Source organism: Hylobates moloch, unplaced genomic scaffold (genome assembly GCF_009828535.3).
Source record: "Hylobates moloch isolate HMO894 unplaced genomic scaffold, HMol_V3 SCAFFOLD_4, whole genome shotgun sequence".
Taxonomy (NCBI): Eukaryota; Metazoa; Chordata; class Mammalia; order Primates; family Hylobatidae; genus Hylobates; species Hylobates moloch.
Window position 1 is genome coordinate 52,448,682 of NW_026652279.1, and position 25,738 is coordinate 52,474,419.

The window sequence follows — 25,738 nt, forward strand, 5'->3', positions numbered from 1 at the left end:
CCCGCCTCGGCCTCCCAAAGTGCTGGGATTACAGGCATGAGCCACCGTGCCTGGCCATATGCCCGGGTAATTTTTCTATTTTTAGTAGAGACGGGGTTTTACCATGTTGGCTGGGCTGGTCTCGATCTCCTGACCTCAAGTGGTTTGGGCGAATTTGCCTCAGCCTCCCAAAGTTCTGGGATTACAGGTGTGAGCCACTGCACCCGACCTTGTTACCTCATTTTTAATATGAGAAATAAAAATTGATATGTGTATATGCAAATTGGGTTGTGAGAAATGTGAAAAGATCTTTGTAAAATTTTTTTTTTTTTTTTTTTGAGACGAGACGGAGTCTTGTTCTGTCGCCCAGGCTGGAGTGCAGTGGCATGATCTTGGCTCACTGTAAACTCCACCTCCCGGATTCATGCCATTCTCCTGCCTCAGCCTCCCGAGTAGCTGGGACTACCAGGCGCCCACCAGCACGCCTGGCTAAGTTTTTTGTATTATTTTAGTAGAGACGGGGTTTCACCGTGTTAGCCAGGATGGTCTTGATCTCCTGACCTCGTGATCTGCCCGCCTCGGCCTCCCAAAGTGCTGGGATTACAGGCATGAGCCACCATGCCCAGCCCTAGATCTTTGTAAAATTTTAAAAGAATCTTGCCAACTTTAAATTATTACTACTTTGGTTCCGTTCTTGTCTTAGGTCATCTACTTCAGACAAATGAACAATTTACAGCTCCTCAAAAAGCTAGATGCAAAATACCAGCCCTTCCCTTGCCGACCATTTTGCCTCCCATTAATAAGGTGTGTCGGGACACTTTGCGGGACTGGTGTCAACAACTTGGTTTGAGTACTAATGGCAAGGTTAGTACACTTGGGTGAATATCTGCTGCTGGGAATAATTATGGGAGTCTTTGTCAACTTTTAACTTAATCTCTCTCTTCATTTCCTAAGAAAATCGAAGTTTATCTGAGGCTCCATAGCCATGCTTACCCTGAACAACGGCAAGTAAGTAATGAGTGTGTTGATGGTGTGAAGGTGGGTTCTGATCATAATTCGTCCGGTCCCTACCGTCGCACCATTTCTATATGTTGTACCTCTAAAGCAGGGTTTCTTCACTGTGGCATTATTGACATTTCGGAACAAACAATTTTTTTGTTTGTTTTGGGGCCTGCCCTGTACATTGTAGGATGTTTTGCAGCATCCCCAGCCTCTACCAACTGGATGCCAGTAGCAACCTTTCCTCCCCCCGCACAGTTTCAACAACCCAAAATTTCTCCCAGTGGAGAATTTGCAGTTTATGGAAACTAATATTCCGAAACCCTTCCCACATTGACATACATGTTCAGGTCAGTACAAAGAGTAATATAAAATTGGCTGGGCATGGTGGCTCATGCCTGTAATCCCAGCCCTTTGGGAGGCCGAGGCAGGTGGATTACCTGAGGTCGGGAGTTTGAGACCAGCCTGACCAACATGGAGAAACCCCGTCTCTACTAAAAATACAAAATTAGCTGGACGTGGTAGCACATGCCTATAATCCCAGCTACTAGGGAGGCTGAGGCAGGAGAATAGCTTGAACCTGGGAGGCGGAGGTTGCGGTGAGCCGAGATCGTGCCATTGCACTCCAGCCTGGGCAACAAGAGCGAAACAACATCTCAAAAAAAAAAAGAATAATAAAATTGACCCAAAAGTCCTTACAGCCCTAGTGGTTTACTGAATACTCATCATGAATTTCATTTGCAGGATATGCCTGAAATGTCACAAGAGACCAGATTACAGCGATGTTCGAGGAAACGCAAGGCAGTGACCAAGAGAGCAAGGCTTCAGAAAAGTTATGAGATGAATGAGAGAGCAGAAGAGACTAATACAGTTGAAGTGATAACTTCAGCACCGGGAGCCATGTTGGCATCATGGGCAAGAATTGCTGCAAGAGCTGTTCAGCCTAAGGCTTTGAATTCATGTTCCATTCCTGTTTCTGTTGAGGCCTTTTTGATGCAAGCCTCTGGTAAGATCAACCTTAAAGTGTGAGTCCCACTCCAGAGGACAAGGTTAACTTTTATTAGTCCAAGACTGAAACGTGGTCAAAAGGAAGGCATTTGCTAAAATATCTGAAGATTAGAAATTGGATTCACATAGGACATCTCTCTTCCATCCATCATATTGATGGATAGTCATGTTTTGTCTGGATGGGTCTCTAAGTGAGGTGACTGAGTAGTGGCCCTTTTCCATCACTAAGCAGAATTCCAAGGTGGGAAGAAAGCATAACCTGATCATCTTGGACCACAGTCTGAGGTCTTCCCCTTTTCTTTCTCTCTTCCTTAAGGCATTTATGACATAGTGAATAAGAGGAATGGTAAGCAAATTCTTGCTTTACCATTTCCTGGATATGTGACATTGACAAGTTACTTACTTTAAGCCTTAGTATCCTGTTCTTTTTTTTTTTTTTTTTTTTTTAGTTCTTTTTTTTTTTTTTTTTTGAGATGGAGTTTTGCTCTTGTTGCCCAGGCTGGAGTGCAGTGGCGTGATCTTGGCTCACTGCAACCTCTGCCTCCCAGGTTCAAGCAATTCTCCTGCCTCAGCCTCCCGAGTAGCTGGGATTACAGGCACCTGCCACCACGCCCAGCTAATTTTTTGTATTTTTAGTAGAGACGGGGTTTCACTATGTTGGCCAGGCTGGTCTCAAACTCCTGACCTCAGGCAATCCACCTGCCTCGGCCTCCCAAAGTGCTGGGATTACAGGCGTGAGCCACCACTCCTGGCCAAGTATCCTGTTCTATAAGATGAAGATTTACATATTTCATAGAATAGTAGTGGCTGAGCTTGATGGCTCACGCCAGTATGCCCAGCACTTTGGGAGGCTGAGGTGGGAGGATTGCTAGAGCTCATGAGTGAGAGACCAGCCTGGGTAACATGGTGAAATCCCCTGTCAACAAAAAATATGAAAAAAAGCCAGGCATGGTGGTGTGTGCCTGTAGTCCCAGCTACTCAGGAGGCTGGGGTGGGAGAGTGGCTTGAGCCCAGAAGGTAGAGGTTGCCGTGAGCTGAGATTGTGCCATGGCACTCCGGCCTGACAGACAGATCCAGACTCTGTCTTTAAAAAAAAACCTTGGCCCGGCACAGTGGCTCACGCTTTTTTAATCCCAGCACTTTGAGAGGCCGAGGCATGTGAATCACCTGAGGTCACAGGTTCAAGCGATTCTCTTGCCTCAGCTTCCTGAGTAGCTGGGATTATAGTCATGTGCCACCACGCCTGGCTAATTTTGTTTTTTTGTTTGTTTGTTTGTTTAAGTAGAAACAAGGTTTCTCCATGTTGGTCAGGCTGGTCTTGAACTCCCAACCTCAGGTGATCCGCCTGCCTTGGCCTCCTAAAGTGCTGGGATTACAGGCGTGAGCCACCGCGCCTGGCACCCTCTAAGAAATGTTGAGGATAACTTAACTCCACTTTTCTCCAACTCCTGCTCTTCTTTTCTTGCTATTGCTCTTATTTCCAGGATCTGCTATCTCAAGTCACCTTCCTTTTTGGCTTGAATCCTTTTCTTCCTCCCCCATTTTCCCATTTCCAGAAGTATTCTAGATCCTATTTTACTCCAGCTAACTAGTATGGTAGGGCACATTATTCATCATACAAGGAAACCAGCCAGAAGGAAGACCTGAAGCTGAAATTGGCATATCCTCTGCTCTTCAAGCTACATTCCTTTATGTGGGGACAGTGGGCAACTTTTAATATTCGTGCAAAGGCATTGTCCAGCCATAAAGCTGTGTGCCTGGGGGCACTGCCTTCCCAAAGATGACACTTCTTTCTAATTTTTATTAATATGCTGTATGAGTTACTGTTATCCCACAGTGACTTATCATTTTATATTTCTCTTCATTCTGCAATTGTTAAGCATCTGCTGTGGTCCAGAGGTATGTCTAGCTGCTGGGTATATACTGTGCTAAACACACACATGTTCTCTTGTTTTACAGTCTAATCAGGGAGCTATCACACTACATACACTGCTTATTTACAGATATGTAAGTTCACTGTGACTGCTCCTTTCCCTCAATTTCAGACGTTCCATAAGCGTACCACTTATTTTCTTGCAAATATCCCGTCTCCCTAATTAAATTGTTCCTTACACTTTTAAACAGACACTTGTCTGTTTCCTGTAGCTGAGGCAGTACAATGTAGTGGTTAGGTAAATGGGCTGTAGGTCTTTCAGAATACTGACTTTCTCTGAATTTCAGACGTTCCATAAGTGTACTGCTTGTTTTCTTGCAAATATCACGTCTCCTTAAATTGTTCCTTACATTTTTTTTTTTTTTTTTTTTGAGACGGAGTCTCGCTCTGTCGCCCAGGCTGGAGTGCAGTGGCGCAATCTCGGCTCACTGCAAGCTCCGCCTCCCGGGTTCAGGCCATTCTCCTGCCTCAGCCTCCGGAGTAGCTGGGACTACAGGCGCCCGCCACTGCGCCCGGCTAATTTTTTGTATTTTTAGTAGAGACGGGGTTTCACCGTGGTCTCGATCTCCTGACCTCGTGATCCACCCGCCTTGGCCTCCCAAAGTGCTGGGATTACAGGCGTGAGCCACCGCGCCCAGCACACTATTAACCTGTTTTCCCTTTTGAGACGGAGTTTCACTCTTGTTGCCCAAGCTAGAGTGCAATGGCACGATCTCAGCTCACTGCAACCTCCGCCTCCTGAGTTCAGGCGATTCTCCTGCCTCAGCCTCCTGAGTAGCTGGGATTACAGGCGTGTGCCACCACACCCAGCTAATTTTGTATTTTTAGTAGAGATGGGGTTTCACCATTTTGGTCAGGCTGGTCTCGAACTCCTGACCTCAGGTGATTCGCCCACCTAGGCCTCCCAAAGTGTTGGGATTACAGGTGTGAGCCACCACGCCCAGCCTGTTCCTTACACTTTTAAACAGACGCTTGTCTGTTTCCTATGGCTGAGGCAGTACAATGTAGTGGTTAGGTAAATGGGCTATAAGTCAGTCAGAATACCAGGATCCATGATTTGGCTCTGAGTAACTTACGATATTTAACACCATAAGCTTCAGTTATCTCACCTGTGAGTAAGAAATAAGAAAAGCAAATAGAAGGTAAATGTTAATAGTGTACTTAAGAGTAAATGTATTAATACACGTAAATCGCCTAGCAAAATACTGGACACAAAGCAAGCATTTCAGAATGGCAACCATTATTTTTTATTTTATTTTATATTATTTTATTTTATTTTATTATTATTTTTTGAGACAGAGTTTTGCTCTTGTCACCCAGGCTGGAGTGCAGGGGCATGATCTTGGCTCACCACAATCCCTGCCTTCCAGGTTCAAGCAATTCTCCTGCCTCAGCCTCCCGAGTAGCTGGGATTACAGGCATGTGCCACCACGCCCAGCTAATTTTGCATTTTTAGTAGAGATGAGGTTTCTCCATGTTGGTCAGGCTGGTCTCAAACTCCCCATCTTAGGTGATCCTCCCACCTCAACCTCCCAAAGTGCTGCGATTACAGGCGTGAGCCACCGCGCTTAGCCGGCAGCAATTATTATTCTTTGGGTTATGTAACTTGTGAAATTCGATCATAGTGTTATGTGGTCTACATTTTCATGCATCTCATTCAATTGATTTGTGAGCAGAATATAAGAGCGAATTCAAGAGTGACTTGCTGAGAGGTTGTGTTGGGGTGCTGTCTTGATTTTTGCTGTCTATATTTGTTTTTCCTTTCCAGGCGTCAGGTGGTGTGTGGTCCATGGCAGACTTCTCTCGGCAGACACAAAGGGTTGGGTACGCCTGCAGTTTCATGCAGGTCAGGCCTGGGTGCCTACCACTCACAGGAGGATGATTTCTCTCTTTTTGTTACCTGCCTGCATTTTCCCATCCCCAGGCATAGAAGATAATATGTTATGCCCCGACTGTGCTAAGAGGTAACTCTTATGTATCTCGTTAAGCATGGCACACAGAAAAGTAGGTGTATAGATGGATTTCTAAATAATTTAGCAGAGGACAAACATGCTGTCTTCTTAATTTGCCACATAGATCAGGCAAAAATAGGACACAAAAAGAACTCACTAGTGGATTACAAGTCAATAAATGTGGCTAGTTCTTTTTTTTTTTTTTTTGAGATGGAGTTTTGCTCTTCTCACCCAGGCTGCAGGGCAGTGGCATGATCTCAGCTCACTGCAACCTCTGCCTCCTGGGTTCAAGCGATTCTCCTGCTTCAGCCTCCCGAATAGCTGGGATTACAGGCGTGCACCACCACGCCCAGCTAATTTTTGTATTTTTAGTAGAGACGGTTTCAGCATGTTGGTCAGGCTGGTTTCAAACTCCTGACCTCATGATCCGCCTGCCTTGGCCTCCCAAAGTGCTGGGATAACAGGTGTGAGCCACCGTTCCCGGCTAATTTTTGTATTTTTTGTAGAGACAGGGTTTCAGTATGTTGGCCAGGCTGGTCTCGAGCTCCTGACCTCAGGTGATCCACCCACCTCGGCCTCCCAAAGTACTGGTATTACATGTATGAGCCACCGTGCCCTGCCTAAATGTGGCTAGTTCTTAGCAGCCTTAACAAAGCATCTGACAAGTCAGGACCTGATTTCTGTCTCAATTTTAGAGACTTGTTCTAAAGGGAAAAAACACACATTTGAGTTTTCACTACATGTCAGATACTCACCTCGGAATGCAAAAACAAAGTCCATCTAGCCTACTCAACTAAAAATGAGTAAGAAGGCTGGGCACGGTGGCTCATGCCTGTAATCCCAGCAGTTTGGGAGGCTGAGGCGGGCGGATCACCTGAGGTCGGGAGTTTGAGACCAGCCTGACCAATATGGAGAAACCCCGTCTCTACTAAAAATTCAAAATTAGTCGGGCTTGGTGGCACATGCCTGTAATCCTAGCTACTAGGGAGACTGAGGCAGAAGAATCGCTTGAACCCGGGAGGTGGAGGTTGCGGTGAGCCGAGATTGCGCCATTGCACTCCAGCCTGGGCAACAAGAGCGAAACTCCGTCTCAAAAAAAAAAAAAAAAAAAAGAGTAAGAGAAGCTATGAAAATATATGGGAAGAATCTATATTGGAATAGCTTAGGGAAACTTAAGAGAAGATTACATGTTCTGAGGAAGAGCTTAGCAGTTGTGGAAGTAGTCAATACAAACGGGGAAATAAAGAATATGATGGCCAGCTGCAGTGGCTCACGCCTGTATTCCCAGCACTTGGGGAGGCCCAGGTGGGCAGATCATCTGAGGTTAGGACTTCAAGACCAGCCTGGCCAACATGGTGAAACCCTTTCTCTACTAAAAATAAATAAAAGAATATAATATACTTAGAAACTGCCAATTAGTCAATGTAATTGAAGCTTATATTGACAAATGAGTATGGGGAGTGGAGGAGTAGACCATGAAAGATTTTATGTCTACATTATCCTGTAGGTCCTTATCTCTCAGTAACTTTTGGGGCACAGACTTGTTTGAGAATATAATGATAACTACGTGCTCTCCAGGAAAATATACATGCATATAAACACTGCTTTAGACTGTAGAATTCCCGGTGCCCATCCACGAGTAAAAATTTCAGCTTTTGGTGATAAAATTGGGTGGAAGTGAGATGAGAGAGGTGTGGAGATAAATTAAGGGCTTTTTTTTTTTTTTTGTAAGTGGGCTAGATCGGCTCATACCTGTAATCCCAGCACTTTGGGAGGCCGAGGCGGGCGGATCACGAGGTCAGGAGTTTGAGACCAGCCTGACCAATATGATGAAACCCCGTCTCTACTAAAAACACAAAAATTAGCCAGGCATAGTGGCATGTGCCTGTAATCCCAGCTACTCCGGAGGCTGAGCCAGGAGAATCGCTTGAATATGGGAGGCGGAGGTTGCAGTGAGCCGAGATCGCACCACTGCTCTCCAGCTTGGGCAACAGGAGCGAAACTCCATCTCAAAAAAAAAAAAAAAGAAAAAGAAAAAAAAGAAAGTGGGGTAAATCTTGTAACAGAATAGATGGGAGTATAAATAAGAGATTAGTAATTCAGGAAAGAGATAATTCATTACACTGACAAAGCATTTAAGGAGGAATGAGACAAATGTAAGATGTAGGAGTAAAGAGAACGAGATGCTGTCTTAGAAGTGGAGGAAACAGGCCGGGCGCGGTGGCTCACGCTTGTAATCCCAGCACTTTGGGAGGCTGAGGCGGGCGGATCATGAGGTCAGGAGATCGAGACCACGGTGAAACCCCGTCTCTAAGAATACAAAAAAAATTAGCGGGGCGTGGTGGCGGGCACCTGTAGTCCCAGCTACTCGGAGAGGCTGAGGCAGGAGAATGGCGTGAACCTGGGAGGCGGAGCTTGCAGTGAGCCGAGATTGCACTCCAGCCTGGGCGACAGAGTGAGATTCCGTCTCAAAAAAAAAAAAAAAAAAAAAAGAAGTGGAGGAAACATAGAAGTCCAATTCAGTGCAGAAGAATCTGTGGTATTTGGGACAAGTTCTAGAGTTCTGAGAGAAGTATGAGTTAGAGCTAAACATCTTTGGGAGTCATCAGCACATACATTGTGGATAAGAGTGTGTAGGAAGGAACTGAGGGAGGAACCCTAAAGATAATCAGTGTATCAGTGGAAGGTGGACAGTGAAGACAGAACACAGTTAGAGGTTAGCAGATGAGTGAGTAAAGGGAGCAACGGACAGAGTCTTAGAAGGAAGAAATGGTTGGCAGTGAGATGGCCATGTAAGGTAATGATGAATGTGGTGCTCTTGGGACTGGCTGTTTAGGACACTGCTGATGGCCTTTTTGAGAGTAGATTGAGAGGATCAGTAGAAGCCAAAATATGATTGCAGTAACTTAGAGTAGAACATGTGCAGAACTAGAAGCAGGACATATTGATCACCTTCATTAGCTGAGCCTGGCAGGAAGACAGAGCAGTTAGTTGAGGCAGTAACCTCAAGGGAGGTTCCTTTCTTTTCGTCTCTCTCTGTCTCTTTCTTTCTCTCTTTTCCCTCCCTCATTAACTCTCGTCATTCTTCCCTTCTTCCCTTTTTTCTTCTTTCTTTATCTCTTTTCCTTTTTAAATTTTTTTTTTTTTCTTGAGATGGAGTCTGGCTCTGTCACCCAGGCTGGAGTGCAGTGGCATGATCTCCACTCACTGCAACCTCTGCCTCCCGGGTTCAAGCGATTCTCCTGCCTCAGCCTCTGGAGTAGCTGGGATTACAGGCATGCGCCACCACGCCCAGCTAATTATTGTATTTTTAGTGGAGACGGTTTCACCATGTTGACCAGGCTGGTCTGGAACGCCTGACCTCAAGTGATCCACTCGCCTCAGCCTCCCAAAGTGCTAGGATTACAGGGGTGAGCCACCGCACCCAGCTTTAAATTTTTTTTTAATGAAAAAACCATAAGCATTTATGAATGGGGAGGAGCTGCATGAAGACAGGGGAATGGAGAGTATAAAGATGAAGGAAGCCAGGCATGGTGGCTCACGCCTGCAATCCCAGCACTTTGGGAGGCCAAGGTAGGCAGATCACTTGAGCTTAGGAGTTCGAAACTGGCCTGAGAAACATAGTGAAACCCTGTCTCTATAAAAAAAAAAAAATTAACCAGGTGTGGTGGCATGCAACTGTGGTCCCAGCTACTGGGAAGGCCGAGGTGAGAGGATCGCCTCAGCCCTGGAAGTCAAGGCTGCAGTGAACTGTGATAATGCCACTGCATTCCAGCCTGGGCAGCAGAATGAGAACCTGTCTACAAAAAAAAAAAAAAGGAAGTGAGATCCACTGTAGTATGTGGAATGTGAGCCCTGAGAATAAGTGAACAACCCTTTTCCTTTATTTACTACATAAAGTCTTTTTGTGCACCATTCCTAGGTTTTAGGGCAAATGACTCAGGAACTCCAGAAGTGCATTTTTTTTTTTTTTTTTTTTTTTGAGACTTAGTCTCGGTCTGTCACCCAGGCTGAAGTTCAGTGGCTTGATCTCTCGGCTCACTGCAACCCCTGCCTCCCAGGTTCAAACAATTATCTGGTCTCAGCCTCCTGAGTAGCTGGGACTACAGGCCTGTGCCACCACGCCCGGCTAATTTTTGTAATTTTAGCAGAAATGGGGTTTTACCATATTGGTCAGGCTGGCCTCAAACTCCTGACCTCAGGTGATCTGCCCTCCTCAGCCTCCCACAGTGCTAGGATTACAGGCGTGAGCCACCACACCCGGCCCAGGAGTGCACGCTTTATTTTATTGGTCATTTTAAAGGGATTGGTATGGGATGGTTTATCTTGCTATAGCAATTTTTCACAGTTCTTTTCTACTTGTCTTACAGGAATAAGAAGATGATGAAAAAATTAATGACAGTAGAGAAGTAGCAGCAACCTGTTTGAATACAGTGTAAGAGACCAGAATATGCCACCTCAAAATAAGTATTGTTTTGATTTGAAGGCAATTGAAGAGTCACATACAAGAGAAACTCTGTGCCTTCCCACTATTCACTAAAAAACAGGACATAAATGTATCAAAGTCTCTTGTCCGCTATCTACCAGGAAGTATAAATGGTGGCACGCCTGTAGATGACTTGCATCCCAATCATTGCTGTGCTGTGTCCTGACCATCCTTGGTATCTCCTGATGCCTTGAGTACTGACTTACTAAATAGCTACCTGTACAGAATACAATTTGGTTTTGTTTTAATTAATGGACTCTTTTTTGAAAATGAAAAGTATAGGGTTCCCATGTATTCCCATGTACACGGTGCTTCACACCCCCTCCAGTTTCCTCTGTTACTAACTTGCATTAGTGTGCTACATTTTTTACAATTGATGAGGCAGGGCTGGGCATGGTGGTGGTCACCTGTAGTCCCAGCTACTGGGGAGGCTAAGTCAGGAGGATCACTTGCACCCAGGAGGAGTCCAAGGTTGTAGTGCTCTGTGATCACACCTGTGAATTGCCACTGCACTCCAGCCTGGGCAACACAGTCTCTAAAAAAAAAAAAAACTAATGAGTCAATATTGATACACTATTCTTTTTTCTTTTTCTTTTTCTTTTTTTTTTTGAGACGGGGTCTCATTCTTGTCACCGAGCTGGAGTACAATGATGAGATCTCGGCTCACTGCAACCCCTGCCTCCCAGGTTCAAGCAATTCTCCTGCCTCAGCCTCCAAAGTAGCTGGGATTACAGGTGCACACCACCACGCCCAGCTATTTTTTTTGGATTTTTAGTAGAGACGGGGTTTTACCATATTGGCCAGGCTTGTCTCAAACTCCTAATCTTGGGATCCACTCGCCTCGGCTTCCCAAAGTGCTGGGATTACAGGTGTGAGCCACCGCACCTGGCCCCCAGCCAATTTTTTTTTTTTCTGTATGTTTAGTAGAGTCAGGGTTTCACCATTTTGGCCAGGCTGGTCTTGAACTCCTGACCTCAGGTGATCCACCTGCCTTGGCCTCCCAGTGCTGGGATTACAGGCGTATGCCACTGTGCCCGGCCTCTTTTTCTTTTTTTAAAATTTGTTTATTTTTGAGACAGAGTCTGGCTCTGTCACCCAGGCTGGAATGCAGTGGCACGAGCTCAGCTCACTGCAACCTCCGCCTTCCATGTTCAAGCCATCCTCTCACCTAAGCCTCCCAAGTAGCTGGGACTACAGACACATACCATTATGCCCGGCTAATTTTTTTAAATTTTTGGTAGAGGCTAGGTTTCACTATGTTGCTCAGGCGAACAGCTTGGTTCAAGACCATTGAACTCCTGAGCTCAAGCAATCCACCCGCCTCAGCCTTCCAAAGTGCAGGGATTACAGGCATGAGCCACTGTGCCTGGCTATTTTTTAATTATTATTATTATTAATATTATCATTTTTAGATCTAGTCATACTTTATCACCAGGCTGGAGTGCAGTGACGCCGATCTCAGCTCACTGGAACCTCCGCCTCCCAGGTTCAAGCGATTCTCCTGCCTCAGCCTTCGAGTAGCTGGGATTACAGGCACCCGCCACTGTGCCCAGCTAATTTTTTGTATTTTTTTAGTAGAGATAGGGTTTCACCATGTTGGCCAGGCTGGTCTTGAGCTCCTGACATTGTGATTCGCCTGCCTTGGCCTCCCAAAGGGCTGGGATTACAGGCGTGAGCCACCGTGCCCGGCTATTTTATTATTTTTTTATAGAGATGGGGTCTGCTCCAGCAGTCCTCCCACCTCAGGCTCCCCGAGTTCTGGGATTACAGGTGTGAGCCTCTACATCCAGCGGATACCTTATTATTAACTAAACTCTATAGTTTTATATTAGGTTTTATTATTCGTGTTGTACATTCTATGGTTTTGACAAATGTAAAATGACATTTATCCAACATAGTGCCATACAGAATAGTTTCACCACCTTAGAAATCCCTTGTGTTGCACCAGTTCATCCCTCCCTGCAAGCCCATACACTGGAAACCATAGATCTTTTATTGTTGCCCTAGCATTGCCTTTTTTTTTTTGGCTCAGTCACCCAGGCTGGAGTGCAATGGTGCAATCAGCCCATTGCAGCCTTGAACTCCTAGGCTCGAGGGATCCTCCTTGCCCAGCCTTCCGAGACACTAGTACTACAGGTGTGTGCCACCGTAGCCAGCTACTTTTATTTTTTAATTTTTAGTAGAGACGGGTCTCACTGTGTTGGCGAGACTGGTCCCAAACTTCTGGCCTCAAGCCATCCTTCTGCCTTAGCCTCCCAAAGTGCTGGGATTATAGGCATGAGCCAGTGCGCCTGACCCATCATAGCTTTGCCATTTCCAGAATGTTGTGTATACTTGGAATTATACAGTGCATAGCCTTTTCCTATTGGCTCTCACTTAGCAATATGTAGTGAAGATTCCTCCATGTGTTGTCATGGCCTGATAGCTCATTTCTGCCAAACTGTCTTTAAAAGCGGCTGTAGCATTTTGCATTCCTACCAGCAATGAATGAGAGTTCTTGTTGCACCATATCCTTGTTAGTATTTCGTATTGTTTGGATTTTAGCCATTCTAATAGGTGTGCCATAGTATTCCATTTTTTTTTTTTTTTTTTTTGAGACAGAGTCTCCCAGAGAGTGCAGTCATCCAGGCTGGAGTGCAGTGGCGTGATCTCAGTTCACTGCAACCTTTGCCTCCTGGGTTCAAGCGATTTTCCTGCCTCTGCCTCCCAAGTAGCTGGGACCACAGGCACACGCTACCATGCCTGGCTAATTTTTGTATTTTCAGTAGAGACGGGGTCTCGCCATGTTGGCCAGGCTGATCTAAAACTCCTGACCTCAGATGATCTGCCCACCTTGGCCTCTGAAAGTGCTGGGATTACAGGCATGAGCCACTGTGCCCAGCCAGTATCGTATTTTTTTTTAATTTGGAATTCCTTAATGATATGAAGTAGAGCATCTTTTTATATATTTATTTGTCATCTGTATATCTTCTTTGGTGTAGTGTCTTTTCAGGTCTTTTGCACAATTTTTATTTTTTAACTTATTATTTATTTTTTGTTGAGAGAAGGTCTTGCTCTTTCACCCAGACTGGAGTGCAGTGGTGTGATCATGGCTCTCTGCAGCCTCGACCTTCTGGGCTCAAGTGAGATCCTCCCACCTCAGACTCCTACTGGGACTACAGGTGCACATTACCATGCCTGGCTAATTTTTCTATTTTTTTTGTAGAGACGGGGTTTTGCCATGTTGTCCAGGCTGGGGCTTGAACTTCCGGCTCAAGTGATCCATCAGCCTCAGCCTCTCAAAGTGCTAGGATTTTGCCTGGCCTTTTTGCACATGTTTTAATTGGGTTGTTTTATTATTGAGTTTTAAGAGGCCTTTGTATATTTTGAATAACAGTTCTCTATCAGATATATCTTTTGCAGATAATTTTCTCATTTCTTTCCTTCTTTTTTTTTTTTTATTTTTATTTTTTGAGACAGAGTTTTTGCTCTTGTTTTCCCAGCTGGAGTGCAATGGCTCAATCTTGGCTCTCCGCAACCTCCGCCTCCCGGGTTCAAACAGTTCTCCTGTCTCAGCCTCCCAAGTAGCTGGGATTACAGGCATGTGCCTCCACACCCAGCTAATTTTTGTATTTTTAGTAGAGACAGTGTTTCTCCATGTTGGTCAGGCTGGTCTCAAACTCCTGACGTCAGGTGATCCATCTGCCTCAGCCTCCCAAAGTTTTGGGATTACAGGCGTGAGCCACCGCGCCCAGCTTTGTTTCCTTCTTTTTAAATGTCACTTTATTCTCTTCCTGTTTGTAAGGCTTACGAAGAGAAGTCCAGTGTAATTCTTACCTTTGTTCCTTTACACTTAAGGTGTTGTTTTCTCTTACTTCGAGATTTTCTATTTGTCTTTGTTTTTCTGCAGTTTGAGTATGATATGCCTAGGTGTTGAATTTTTGGTGTTTATCCTACTTCCTATCTCTGAGCTTCCTGGATCTCTGGTTTTGTATGTCATTAATTTTGGGATATTTTCAGTCATTGCTTCACAACTTTCTATTCCTTTCTGTCTTCTGGCATTCTCATTACGTGTTGAAACCTTTTTGTAATTGCCTCACAATTCTTGGATATTCAGTTCTTTTTAAAAAATTTTTTCTTTTTTTTTTTTTTTCTTTTTTTTGAGACAGGGTCTCGCTGTCGCCCAGGCTGGAGTGCAGTGGCACGATCTCGGCTCACTGCAGGCTCCGCTCCCCAGGGTTCACGCCATTCTCCTGCCTCAGCCTCCCGAGTAGCTGGGACTACAGGCACCCGCCATCTCGCCCGGCTAATTTTTTGTATTTTTAGTAGAGACGGGGTTTCACCGTTTTAGCCAGGATGGTCTCGATCTCCTGACCTCGTGATCCGCCTGCCTCGGCCTCCCAAAGTGCTGGGATTACAGGCGTGAGCCACCGCGCCCAGCTTTAAAAAATTTTTTCATTTTGCTTTTCAGTTTTGGAGGTTTCTATTGACATTTCTTTAAGCCCTCTGATTCTTTTGTTGGCAGTCCAGCTATAGATGAGTCCATGAAGGCAGTTTTCATTTCTGTTAGTATTTTCTTCTAATTTCTATCATTTTATTTTGATTCTTGGAATTTCCATCTTCCCACTTGCATTACTCATCTGTTTTGTATCTTGTCCACTTTTTCTGTTAGAGCCCTTAGCTTATTAATCAACACTGTTTTAAATTCCTGGTCTGGTAATTCCAACATCTCTGCCATATCTTAGTCTGGATCTGATGCTTCCTTTGTCTACAAATAATGCTTTTTGTCTCTTTCTGTATATATATGCTATTTGTCTCTCTATATATCTATATATAAATATAGATATTATATCTGTGTATATAGATATATACATATAAGTATATATTTATAAATCAGACTTGTATGAAAGAAAACCAGGGGCCTGGCATGGTGGCTCGCACTTGTAATCCCGGCACTTTGAGAGGCTGAGGTGGGTGGATCATTTGAGGTCAGGAGTTTGAGACCATCCTGGCCAACATGGTGAGACCCCACCTCTACTAAAAATACAAAAATTAGCCAGGCGTGGTGGCAGGCACCTGTATTTTTAGTAGAGACGATTGTACTTTTAGTAGAGATGAGGTTTCTCCATGTTGGCCAGGCTGGTCTTGAACTCCTGACCTCAGGCGCTCTGCCCGCCTCAGCCTCCCAAAGTGCTGGGATTACAAGTGTGAGCCACCACACCCAGCCAATAATTTGTTCTTATTCCAAAAAGAAAATTATACAAATACCAAATGGAAACAATCTTAATTTTGTTACTTAAAATATTAATGTGAACGGTTATTTAATTATTATAACAGATCAAATAATGGAGTTCTCAATTTGAATTGAATTTGGCAATAGCTTTCAAAACCTGACATTTGTATCAAAACTAATAAACAGTTTTTTGTTTGTTTGTTTTGAGATGGAGTTTCGCTCTTGTTGTCCAGGCTGGAGTACAATGGTGCAATCTTGGCTCACAGCAACCTCCACCTCCTGGCTTCAAGCGATTCTCGGGCCTCAGCCTCCTAAGTAGCTGGGATTACAGGCACCCGCCACCATGCCCGACTAATTTTGTGTTTTTAATAGAGACAGGGTTTCACCGTATTGGCCAGGCTGCTGTTGAACTCCTGACCTCGTGATCCACCTACCTCCGCTTCCCAAAATGCTGAGATTACAGGCATGAGCCACTGGGCCCAGCCAATAAACAGTTTTTCTACAGAACCTTCTCAATGAAGGCTAATTTAGTAATTTATCCTCTTAGTTCTCAGCTCTGTGCAGAAAGGGAAGAAGGGCAGTTAAGGAAGATGTTATGGTCCAAGTAAGCACTTAAGCTCACCCTTTACACTTAACTGCTTACATTTAGAACTCTGTGAGCTTGAGAATATGTGTGCTTGTGACCTGCAGTATATTCTGTGGAATTAAAACAAGACAATCCTGAACTCAGCCTATTGATGGCTAATGTCACAGTTGTCCAGTAGGCAGACTGTTTTAGAATGAGCCCAAACTTACACGGAGAATAGAACAGAAAAATTTCCAAATTATACATCACGTGGAAGCCATCCCAGTTAAGTGCTTAGTCAGGATCTCAAAATGCTATAGCATCTGCCTTCTGAAAGTATCATTAATCAGTGGTCTTCTAGTATAAACATTTATTGCCTAAAGACTGGCCTGAAGACCAACACAGGATTGGAAAACATGGTATCATTAGTCTTTGAAATAACTAAGAAAGGGTCCAATTCAGTAACCGAAAGGAAACCAATTCTGACTATACACTATTGTTTAGTATTTCCATCTGCCATTCTTTCTCTACTAAAAGTTACGTTTGTTCCATTTCTTTTCCTATTGTAGTGCACAAAACACCCTAACTCTCTTGACCCCGAACTCTGCGTATAGCTCAAAGCGGCTCTTAAATATACCATTTCAAATTTGCTTCTAGGTACTAAAGGAGGGATGTACTTTCAGACCATGTAACCTATTATGAAGGAATGAAAGAGGAGACAATTTGAATGAATCCTCATGATCTACAAAACAAAATCATAGTGACTAGGACTCCACAGTGAAGATGGCTGACTAGTGACACAGCCCCATCTAAAGAATCCCTTTCTGTATGTCTGAAAACCCATTAAAATAAAGTCACTGCAATTGGCCTTGTATTCATTCAGTGTGTGTTAAAGATCCATCAAGAAATCTGTGATGTTACAAACTGACTGTGGTTGGGGACACAGACAAATGGGAAGCACTGCAGACAGGACAGATAAGGGAGAGGTGCCTGACTTGAGCAAGGAAGGGACAAGAGTAAAAGGGTCCGTGTAGACATAACCCTAGATACCAGGGTGAGAAGAAAAATGGTCTACATCTGTTAGTGGTTTCTATGTGCCAGGGGCTGGGTTAGAAGTTGGTGAAAAAAAAATAGACATGGCCCCCACCCTTATATAATGTAAAGGATGGTAAAGAAGACTGATACTGGTGGATGTACCTACGGAGATCCAACATTTACAAAGAAGAGACAAGGAGCCAACAAGAAGCAGTACTAGAGGGGTGCTTCTATCATTGTGTGGTAAGGGAAAGGCTTTCTAAATAAAGTCACATCTGAACTCGAAAAAGGAGCCATTCAGAAAACAGATTCGGTGAGACTAATAATTTGCCTAAGCAAAGAGAACTAATACTTTTAGAATCCAGAATTTAACTCAAGTTGTCCTGGCCGGGCACGGTGGCTCACGCCTGTAATCCCAGCACTTTGGGAGGCTGAGGCGGGTGGATCACGAGGTCAGGAGATCGAGACCATCCTGGCTAACACAGTGAAACTCCTCTACTAAAAAAAAATTAACCAGGCGTGGTCGTGGGCGCCTGTAGTCCCAGCTACTCGGGAGGCTGAGGCAGGAGAATGGCATAAACCCGGGAGCTTGCGGTGAGCCAAAATCTCGCCACTGCACTCCAGCCTGGGCAACAGAGCGAGACTCCGTCTCAAAAAAAAAAAAAAGTTGCCCTGATTCCAAAAAATCATAATTTGTCTGTAATTGTTCAACAGTTCCTAGAGAGCAAATTTCTTGAAGCCAGAGGCTATATATATATATATATATATATATATATACACACAGAGAGAGAGAGAGGGATGGATCTTGCTCTGTTGCCCAGGCTGGAGTGCAGTGACGCAGTCTCGGCTCACTGCAACTTCCGCCTCCTGGGTTCAAGCAATTCTCCCATCTCAGCCTCCCAAGTAGCTGGGACTACAGGTGCCTGCCACCATGCCTGGCTAATTTTTGTATTTTTAGTAGAAATGGGATTTCACCTTGTTGGTCAGGCTGGTATCGAACTCTTGACCTCAAGTGATCCACCTGCCTCAGCCTCCCAAAATGTTAGGATTACAGGTGTGAGCCACCACGTCCAGCCCAGAGGCTATATTTTTATCACTCTATCTTAAATCTAACACATAGTAAGACATTTAATCAATTATTTTTGAATTGATGCATTTGAAATATTTAGCTTTTTATAGATTAAAATGTAGAACATTAAGGGCTATATAACAATCATATTCTAGAAGAGACCTGCTTTCAAATCTTTGATGAACATACTAGACAATTTGGGTTAGGAAGAAAATGAATGAGGGTACAGGTAAGAGAATTAGGGATAAATTTTACATCATTAGGGTTATGTTGGAGAGAATATATTACATAAAATAACTAAAACATAGAAAATCAAAATATGAGAACGTTTTTCATAATTTTGAAGATTGGGAGTGTGTATATGTGCATAATAAAATAATGTAATTCAAAAATTCATGAGTTGTAGAACGGGTATACTGTTTCTCCTTGTCTCCTTCCTTCAGGATATGAGGATTTAAGATTTTTTTGTGTGTATCCCATCAAAGTATATGCATGTTTAGGAACATTTATTTCAATCTTTCATTCTTATGAAAATGATGCAGTAAATAATACTGTGTTTTTGCACTACCATGAGTCTATTTTTTTTTTGAGACGGAGTTTCACTCTTGTTCCCCAAGTTGGAGTGCGATGGTGTGATCTTGGCTCACCGTAACCTCTGCCTCCCGGGTTCAAGTGATTCTCCTGCCTCACCCTCTTGAGTAGCTGGGATGATAGGCATGCACCACTATGCCCAGCTAATTTTTGTATTTTTAGTAGAGACAGGGTTTCTCCATGTTAGTCAGGCTGGTCTCGAAAGCCTGACCTCAGGTGATCCGCCTGCCTCTGCCTCCTAAAGTGCTGGGATTACAGGCATGAGCCACCATGCCTGGCTGAGTCTATTTTCATTATAAATTCCTAGAAATGAAATTGCTAAGCAAAATATGGATATTAGTCATTGAAACTTTTTATGGCTAGGTGTGGTGGCTCATGCCTGTAATCCCAACATTTTGAGGGGCTGAGGTTGGAGGATTGCTTGAGGCCAAGGGTTCAATACCAGCCTGGGCAATGTAGCAAGACCCCAATCTCTACAAAAAATTAAAAAATTTAGCCAGGTGTGCTAGTATGTGCGTGTAGTACCAGCTACTTGGGGGACTGAGGCAGGAAGATCACTTGTGCCTAGAAGGTCGATGCTGCAGTGAGCCATGATCGCACCACTGCACTCCAACCTGAGCAACAGAGAGAAAAATTTTTGCCAAATTGCCCTCCATAGAGATTAGTTCAGTGTGTATTCCTATGCATCCCATGATGATTAAGAAGGCCTGTTTCTAGCCGGGTATGGTGGCTCATGCCTGTAATCCCAGCACTTTGGGAGGCTGAGGTGGGTGGATCACGAGGTCAGGAGTTCAAGAGCAGCCTGACCAACGTCATGAAACCCCGTCTCTACTAAAAATACAAAAATTAGCCAGGTGTGGTGGTGCGCACCTGTAATCCCAGCTACTCAGGAGGCTGAGGCAGGAGAATCGCTTGAACCCAGGAGGCGGAGGTTGCGGTGAGCCGAGAATGCGCCATTGCACTCCAGCCTGGGCAACAAAAGCAAAACTCTGTCTCAAAATAATAATAATAACAATAATTAATTTTAGTATCTAATAGAACTATTTTGCTTTACTGCTCCATTTAAAAAAATATCTTCCCCAGCTATTAGTCCATTTTTACATACAAACTTTAAAATCAAATTGTTTACCCTCCCAGGAGAAAAAAAATTCTTTGGGAGTTCTTATTGGATCAACATCAAATTAACAGATAAACTTAGAGAGATTTGACATTTTTAGGTCTTGGAGTCTTCCTTCCAAGAATATGTTTTTTTTTTTTTTTTTTTGAGACAGAGTCTCGCTGTCGCCCAGGCTGGAGTGCAGTGGCGCAATCTCGGCTCACTGCAGGCTCCGTCCCCCGGGGTTCACGCCATTCTCCTGCCTCAGCCTCCCGAGTAGCTGGGACTACAGGCGCCCGCCATCTCGCCCGGCTAATTTTTTGTATTTTTAGTAGAGACGGGGTTTCACTGCGTTAGCCAGGATGGTCTCGATCTCCTGACCTCGTGATCTGCCCGCCTCGGCCTCCTAAGGCGCTGGGATTACAGGCGTGAGCCACCACGCCCGGCCAAGAATATGTTATACCTTCCCATGTTTTTCCAATTGTCATTTATGATTTTTAGAAGCATTCTATGAATGTATTTATGTAAATTTTTACATTAAAAATTTTTTGCAGTATGTAGATATGTATACGTATGTATGTAAATATATATGCACACATATACATAGATATTTATTTTTTCTTTTATCTTATAACTGGTTATTTTATTTCTTTTTTTTTTTCTTTTTGAGATGGAGTCTTGCTCTGTCACTCAGGCTGGAGTGCAGTGGCGCAATCTCGGCTCACCGCAACCTCTGCCTACTGGGTTCAAGCAATTCTCCTGACTCAGCCTCCTGAGTAGCTGGGATTACAGGCATGCACCACCATGCCTGGCTAATTTTTGTATTTTTAGTAGTGACGGGGTTTCACCATGCTGGTCAGGCTGGTCTTGAACTCCCAACCTCAGGTGATCCGCCCGTCTCGGCCTCGCAAACTGCTGGGATTACAGGCGTGAGCCACTGCACCAGGTCTATTTCATTTTTTAGAGATGGGGTCTGGCTCTGTCACCCCCGCTGGAGTGCAATGGTGCAATCATAGCTCACTGTAGCCTGAACTCCTGGGCTCAAACAATCCTCCCGTCCCAGCCTCCCAAGTAGCTAGGACTACAGGAATGCACCACTACACCCAGCTAATTTTTGTATTTTTCTTATACTGATGGGTTCTCACTTGTGTTTCCAAGGCTGGTCTCAGACTCCTAGCCTCAAATGATCTTCCCTCCTTGGCTTCCCACAGTGTTAGGAATACAGGCGTGAGCCACCACCATACCTGGCTGGTTATTTAATTATATTTTTAAATAAAATACATTTGAAACTAAATAATGGTTAATAGATTTATAATGAGAATGTATTTTAAAATTTTTCTTGGGAGTATTGTAGCAACTAATTTAATCAAAATCAGAAAAATGACATGTCAATTAGTAAATACATTGATTAGGATAAATGGAGTAAGAGAGTAAAATAAGCCAGAATATAGATAATATAGTGGGTTTTTTTTTGTTTTTTGTTGTTTTTTTTTCTTTTGAGATGAAATCTCACTCTGTTGCCCAGGTTGGAGTGCAGTGGCATGATCTCAGCTCACTGCAACCTCTGCCTCCTGGGTTCAAGCGATTCTCCTGCCTCAGCCTGAGTAGCTGGGATTACAGGCGCCCACCACCATGTCCGGCTAATTTTTGTATTTTAGTAGAGACATGGCTTCACCATGTTGGTCAGGCTGGTCTTGAACTCCCTACCCAGGCAGTCTGCCTGCCTTGGCCTCCGAAAGTGCTAGGATTACAGGCGTGAGCCACCGTATATGGCCTTAAATAATGTTTTTAAAAATGGTGATGAAGGCCAGGTGTGGTGGCTCATGCCTGTAATCCCAGCATTTTGGGAGGCTGAGGCAGGCAAAGCACTTGAGGTCAGGAGTTCAAGACCAGCCTGACCAACATGGAGAAACCCCGTCTCCACTAAAAATACAAAATTAGCCAGTTGTAGTGGCGCGTGCCTGTAATCCCAGATACTTGGGAGGCTGAGGCAGGAGAATCACTTGAACCTGGGAGGCAGAGGTTGCGGTGAGCCGAGATCATGCCGTTGCCCTCCAGCCTAGGCAGGCAACAAAGAGAGAAACTCCATCTCAAAACAAAAAACAAACAAACAAAAAATGGTGATGAAGAGTGTAAACATCAGGTTTATTGTAATGCATAGTGATTTACCCTCCTCTTCCAACATTAATTTTGTCACTTCATTTTATCAATGTTTTATAGTTTTTCTCATAGATATCTTTAATTTCTTTGGTTAAATTTATTCCTAGGTGTTTTATAATTTTGTCACTTCTTAGGCACACTACCATCATCACCATCTCCACTTGCTCCCAGAATTGAATTGATGTATACTATACGTGTTAGTCGGGGTTCCCCAGAGAAACAATAGGATATGTGTAAATATGCAAAAAGATTTATTATGGGAATTGGCTCACACAATAATGGTGACCAAGAAGTCCCACAGCATGCTGTCTGCCAGCTGGAGAGCCAGGATATCTGGCGTGACTCAATCTGCATTCTCAGGCCTGAGAGCCAAGGGAACGGATGGTATAACTCCCAGTCTAGAGAAGGTTGCGGGAAGGCGAGAGGGCAAGAAAAAAATTGATGTCCCAGCTCAAGAAGAGAAAGAATTTGCCCTCTTTCCACCTTTGTGTTCTACTTGGGCCTTCATAAGATTGGGTGATATCCATGCGTCTTTTTACTTAGGCTACTGATTGAAATGTCAGTCATAGGTGTGGTGAGGTGTAATTTTTTTTTTAACCTGAGCTCATTTATTTTATTCAATTGAAAAATCTGAAAACAAAGAAGCAACTCCTCAGATCCCCTCACTTGAGTGCACATCTGCCCCAATTCACCACTCACATTTTAAAGTAAAGCTAGAGGGCTCTTCTCAAAAGCGGAATCTGGTCTTGTCATTCTCCATCCCAATCCACCCCTTGCTAAAATCCTCCAAACTTTCCCATTTTTCTCAGCCAACGGGAACCCCCCCTTACAAGGCCCTTAAGGGTCTGGTCTTCATCTCCTGTATCTCCAGTATCTCATCCTGTCTCTTTGCTCTCTAGCCTTCAGCTAAACTGGCTTTCTTTTTATTCCTTTGTATTTATCAGCCTTCTCTTTACTTCCAATGGCTGAGTTAATATAAAGGAATCTTTATATTAGGAAAAGAGGAAAGGAATCTTCCTAACCTTTTTGCTTAGTTAAAAGTTACTCATAGTTCAGATCTTTTTTTTTTTTTTTTTTCAGACGGAGTCTCGCTCTTTCGCCCAGGCCGGACTGCAGTGGCACGATCTCGGCTCACTGCAAGCTCCGCCTCCCGGGTTGACGCCATTCTCCTGCCTCAGCCTCCCAAGTAGCTGGGACTACAGGCGCCTGCCACTGCGCCCGGCTAATTTTTTGTATTTTTTTAGTAGAGACGGGGTTTCACCGTGTTAGCCAAGATGGTCTTGATCTCCTGACCTCGTGATCCACCCGCCTCGGCCTCCCAAAGTGCTGGGATTACAGGCGTGAGCCACCGCACCCAGCCCATAGTTCAGATCTTAAACATCAATTTCTCAGAGAAAAGATCACAGTCCACCAATTTTCTTAATCCATGCTTAGTGCTCTCCTGCCTCCCTTAAGAGGGTAAATAATAGATTGTTATTAATTAGAAAAAAGTAGATGACTGTTTGATTAAATTATTAATCACTTAAGTGGCTACTGAGTTTAGGCCTTTTTTTTTTTTTTTTTGAGACAGTCTCACTCTGTCGCCCAGGCTGGAGTGCAACCGTGGGATCTCGGCTCACTTCAACCTCCATCTCCGGAGTTCAAGCAATTTTCGTGCCTCAGCCTCCTGAGTAGCTGGGATTACAGGCATGTACCACCACACCCAGCTAAATTTTGTATTTTTAGTAGAGACAGCGTTTCAGCATGTTGGCCAGGCTGGTCTCAAACTCCCGACCTCAGGTGATCTGCCCACCTTGGCCTCCCAAAGTGCTGGGATTACAGGCTTGAGCTACCACACTTGGCCAAGTTTAGGTTTAAAGTAAATAACTGATGTGGGTCAAAAGTTTAGCCACATTTAGCTTTAGAGAAAAATTCTCCCAGACCAAGGTTGTTGTTTACTTATTCTAAACTTAGTACTCTAGTTGGTTCTAGAAGAAAAAGATTATTAAGCATATTAATTTCTTTTACTACTGATGCCACAAACATAGTGACTTAAAACATTTATTTTACAGTTCTAGAGGACAAAAGTTCTTTTTTTTTTTTGGAGACAGAGTCTCACTCTGTCACCCAGGTTGGAGTGCAGTGGCATGATCTCAGCTCACTGCAACCTCCGCCTCCCAGGTTCGAGCAATTCTCTGCCTCAGCCTCCCAAGTAGCTGGGATTACAGGTGCCCACCACCACGTCTGGTTAATTTTTTTTTTTTTTGCATTTTTAGTAGAGACGGGGTTTCACCATGTTGGCCAGGCTGGTCTTGAACTCCTGACCTCATGATCCACCTGCCTCAGCCTCCCAAAGTGCTGGGATTACAGGCAGAGAACAAAAGTTCTAAATTTAAGGCATCAACAGGCTTCTCGAGGCTCTAAAGGAGCACGTGTTCTCGTGCCTTTTCAAGCTTCTAGACACTGCCTTCATTCCTTGGCTTATGACCCCTTCCTTGCCTCACTCCAACTTCTGTTAGTCACCTCGACAAAGTTTATTTCGCCATGCAGGGCAACATTTTCACAGGTCCAGAGATGAAGACATGAGACATCTTTGGGAGGCTATTATTTTGTCTTTCACGCCAAGATAAAATCCTTGTCTTCAGACAACTCAAAGTCTTAGAGGATTTATACGGTTGAGCATTCCTATTCCAAAAACATGAAATTTGAAATGCTTCCAAAATATGAAACTTTTTGGGCACCAACATAATGTTGAAAAGAAATGTTCAGCCGGGCGCAGTGGCTCACGCCTGTAATCCCAGCACTTTGGGAGGCAGATGCGGGCGGATCACCTGAGGTCGGAAGTTCGAGACCAGTCTGACCAACATGGAGAAAGCCCGTCTCTACTAAAAATACAAAAAAATTAGCCGGGCATGGTGGCACATGCCTGTAATCTCAGGTATTCGGGAGGCTGAGGAGGAGAATCGCTTGAACCCGGGAGGTGGAAGTTGTGGTGAGCCAAAATCGTGCCATTGCACTCCAGCCTGGCAACAAGAGCAAAACTCGGTCTCAAAAAGAAAAGAAAAAAAAGAAAAGAAATGTTCATTGGAGCATTTTGGGTTAAAATTTTTGGATTAGGGATGCTCAACCGGTAAGTATATAATGCAAATATTCCAAAATCAGAAAAAAAAAATCCGAGGTCGGGTGCGGTGGCTCACGCCTGTAATCCCAGCACTTTGGGAAGCTGAGGCAGGCGGATCACGAGGTCAAGAGATTGAGACCAGCCTGGCCAACATGGTGAAACCCCATCTCTATTAAAAATATAAAAATTAGCTGGGCATGGTGGCGGGCGCCTGTAGTCCCAGCTACTCAGGAGGCTGAGGCAGGAGAATTGCTTGAACCAGGGACGTGGAAGTTGCAATGAGCCGAGATCACGCCATTGCACTCCAGCCTGGGTGACAGAGCAAGAAGCTGTCTCAAAAAAAAAAAAAAAAAATCCGAAATCAGAAACACTAATGGTCCTAAGTATGTCAAGTAAAGGGTATTCAACTTGTATAGCACAGCCATAGGTGCTATGAGAATCTGCAGAAGATATCAGGGTGTTTTTCAGGTACCAAAGTAAGAACGGAAATATCCCAGATGGGACGTCCTGGAACCAAGCAGTGTTTTGGATGAGAAATTGAGGGTATTTTGTT

At 44.2% G+C, this 25,738-nt stretch overlaps 1 protein-coding gene across 1 annotated transcript in view; it reads left to right on the forward strand.

The window, feature by feature from the left end:
* DPPA2 (developmental pluripotency associated 2) overlaps positions 1–16,922 on the forward strand; it is a 22,480-nt gene extending 5,558 nt beyond the window's left edge. Inside the window, exons 2-7 of the mRNA XM_058438156.1 lie at positions 683–843; positions 934–987; positions 1,723–1,984; positions 5,688–5,883; positions 10,242–10,306; positions 16,792–16,922. Coding sequence (XP_058294139.1) covers positions 683–843; positions 934–987; positions 1,723–1,984; positions 5,688–5,883; positions 10,242–10,284 — 716 coding nt within the window. The 3' untranslated portion in view covers positions 10,285–10,306; positions 16,792–16,922. The remainder of the gene's footprint in view (positions 1–682; positions 844–933; positions 988–1,722; positions 1,985–5,687; positions 5,884–10,241; positions 10,307–16,791) is intronic.
* The last annotated feature ends 8,816 nt before the right edge of the window (positions 16,923–25,738 follow it).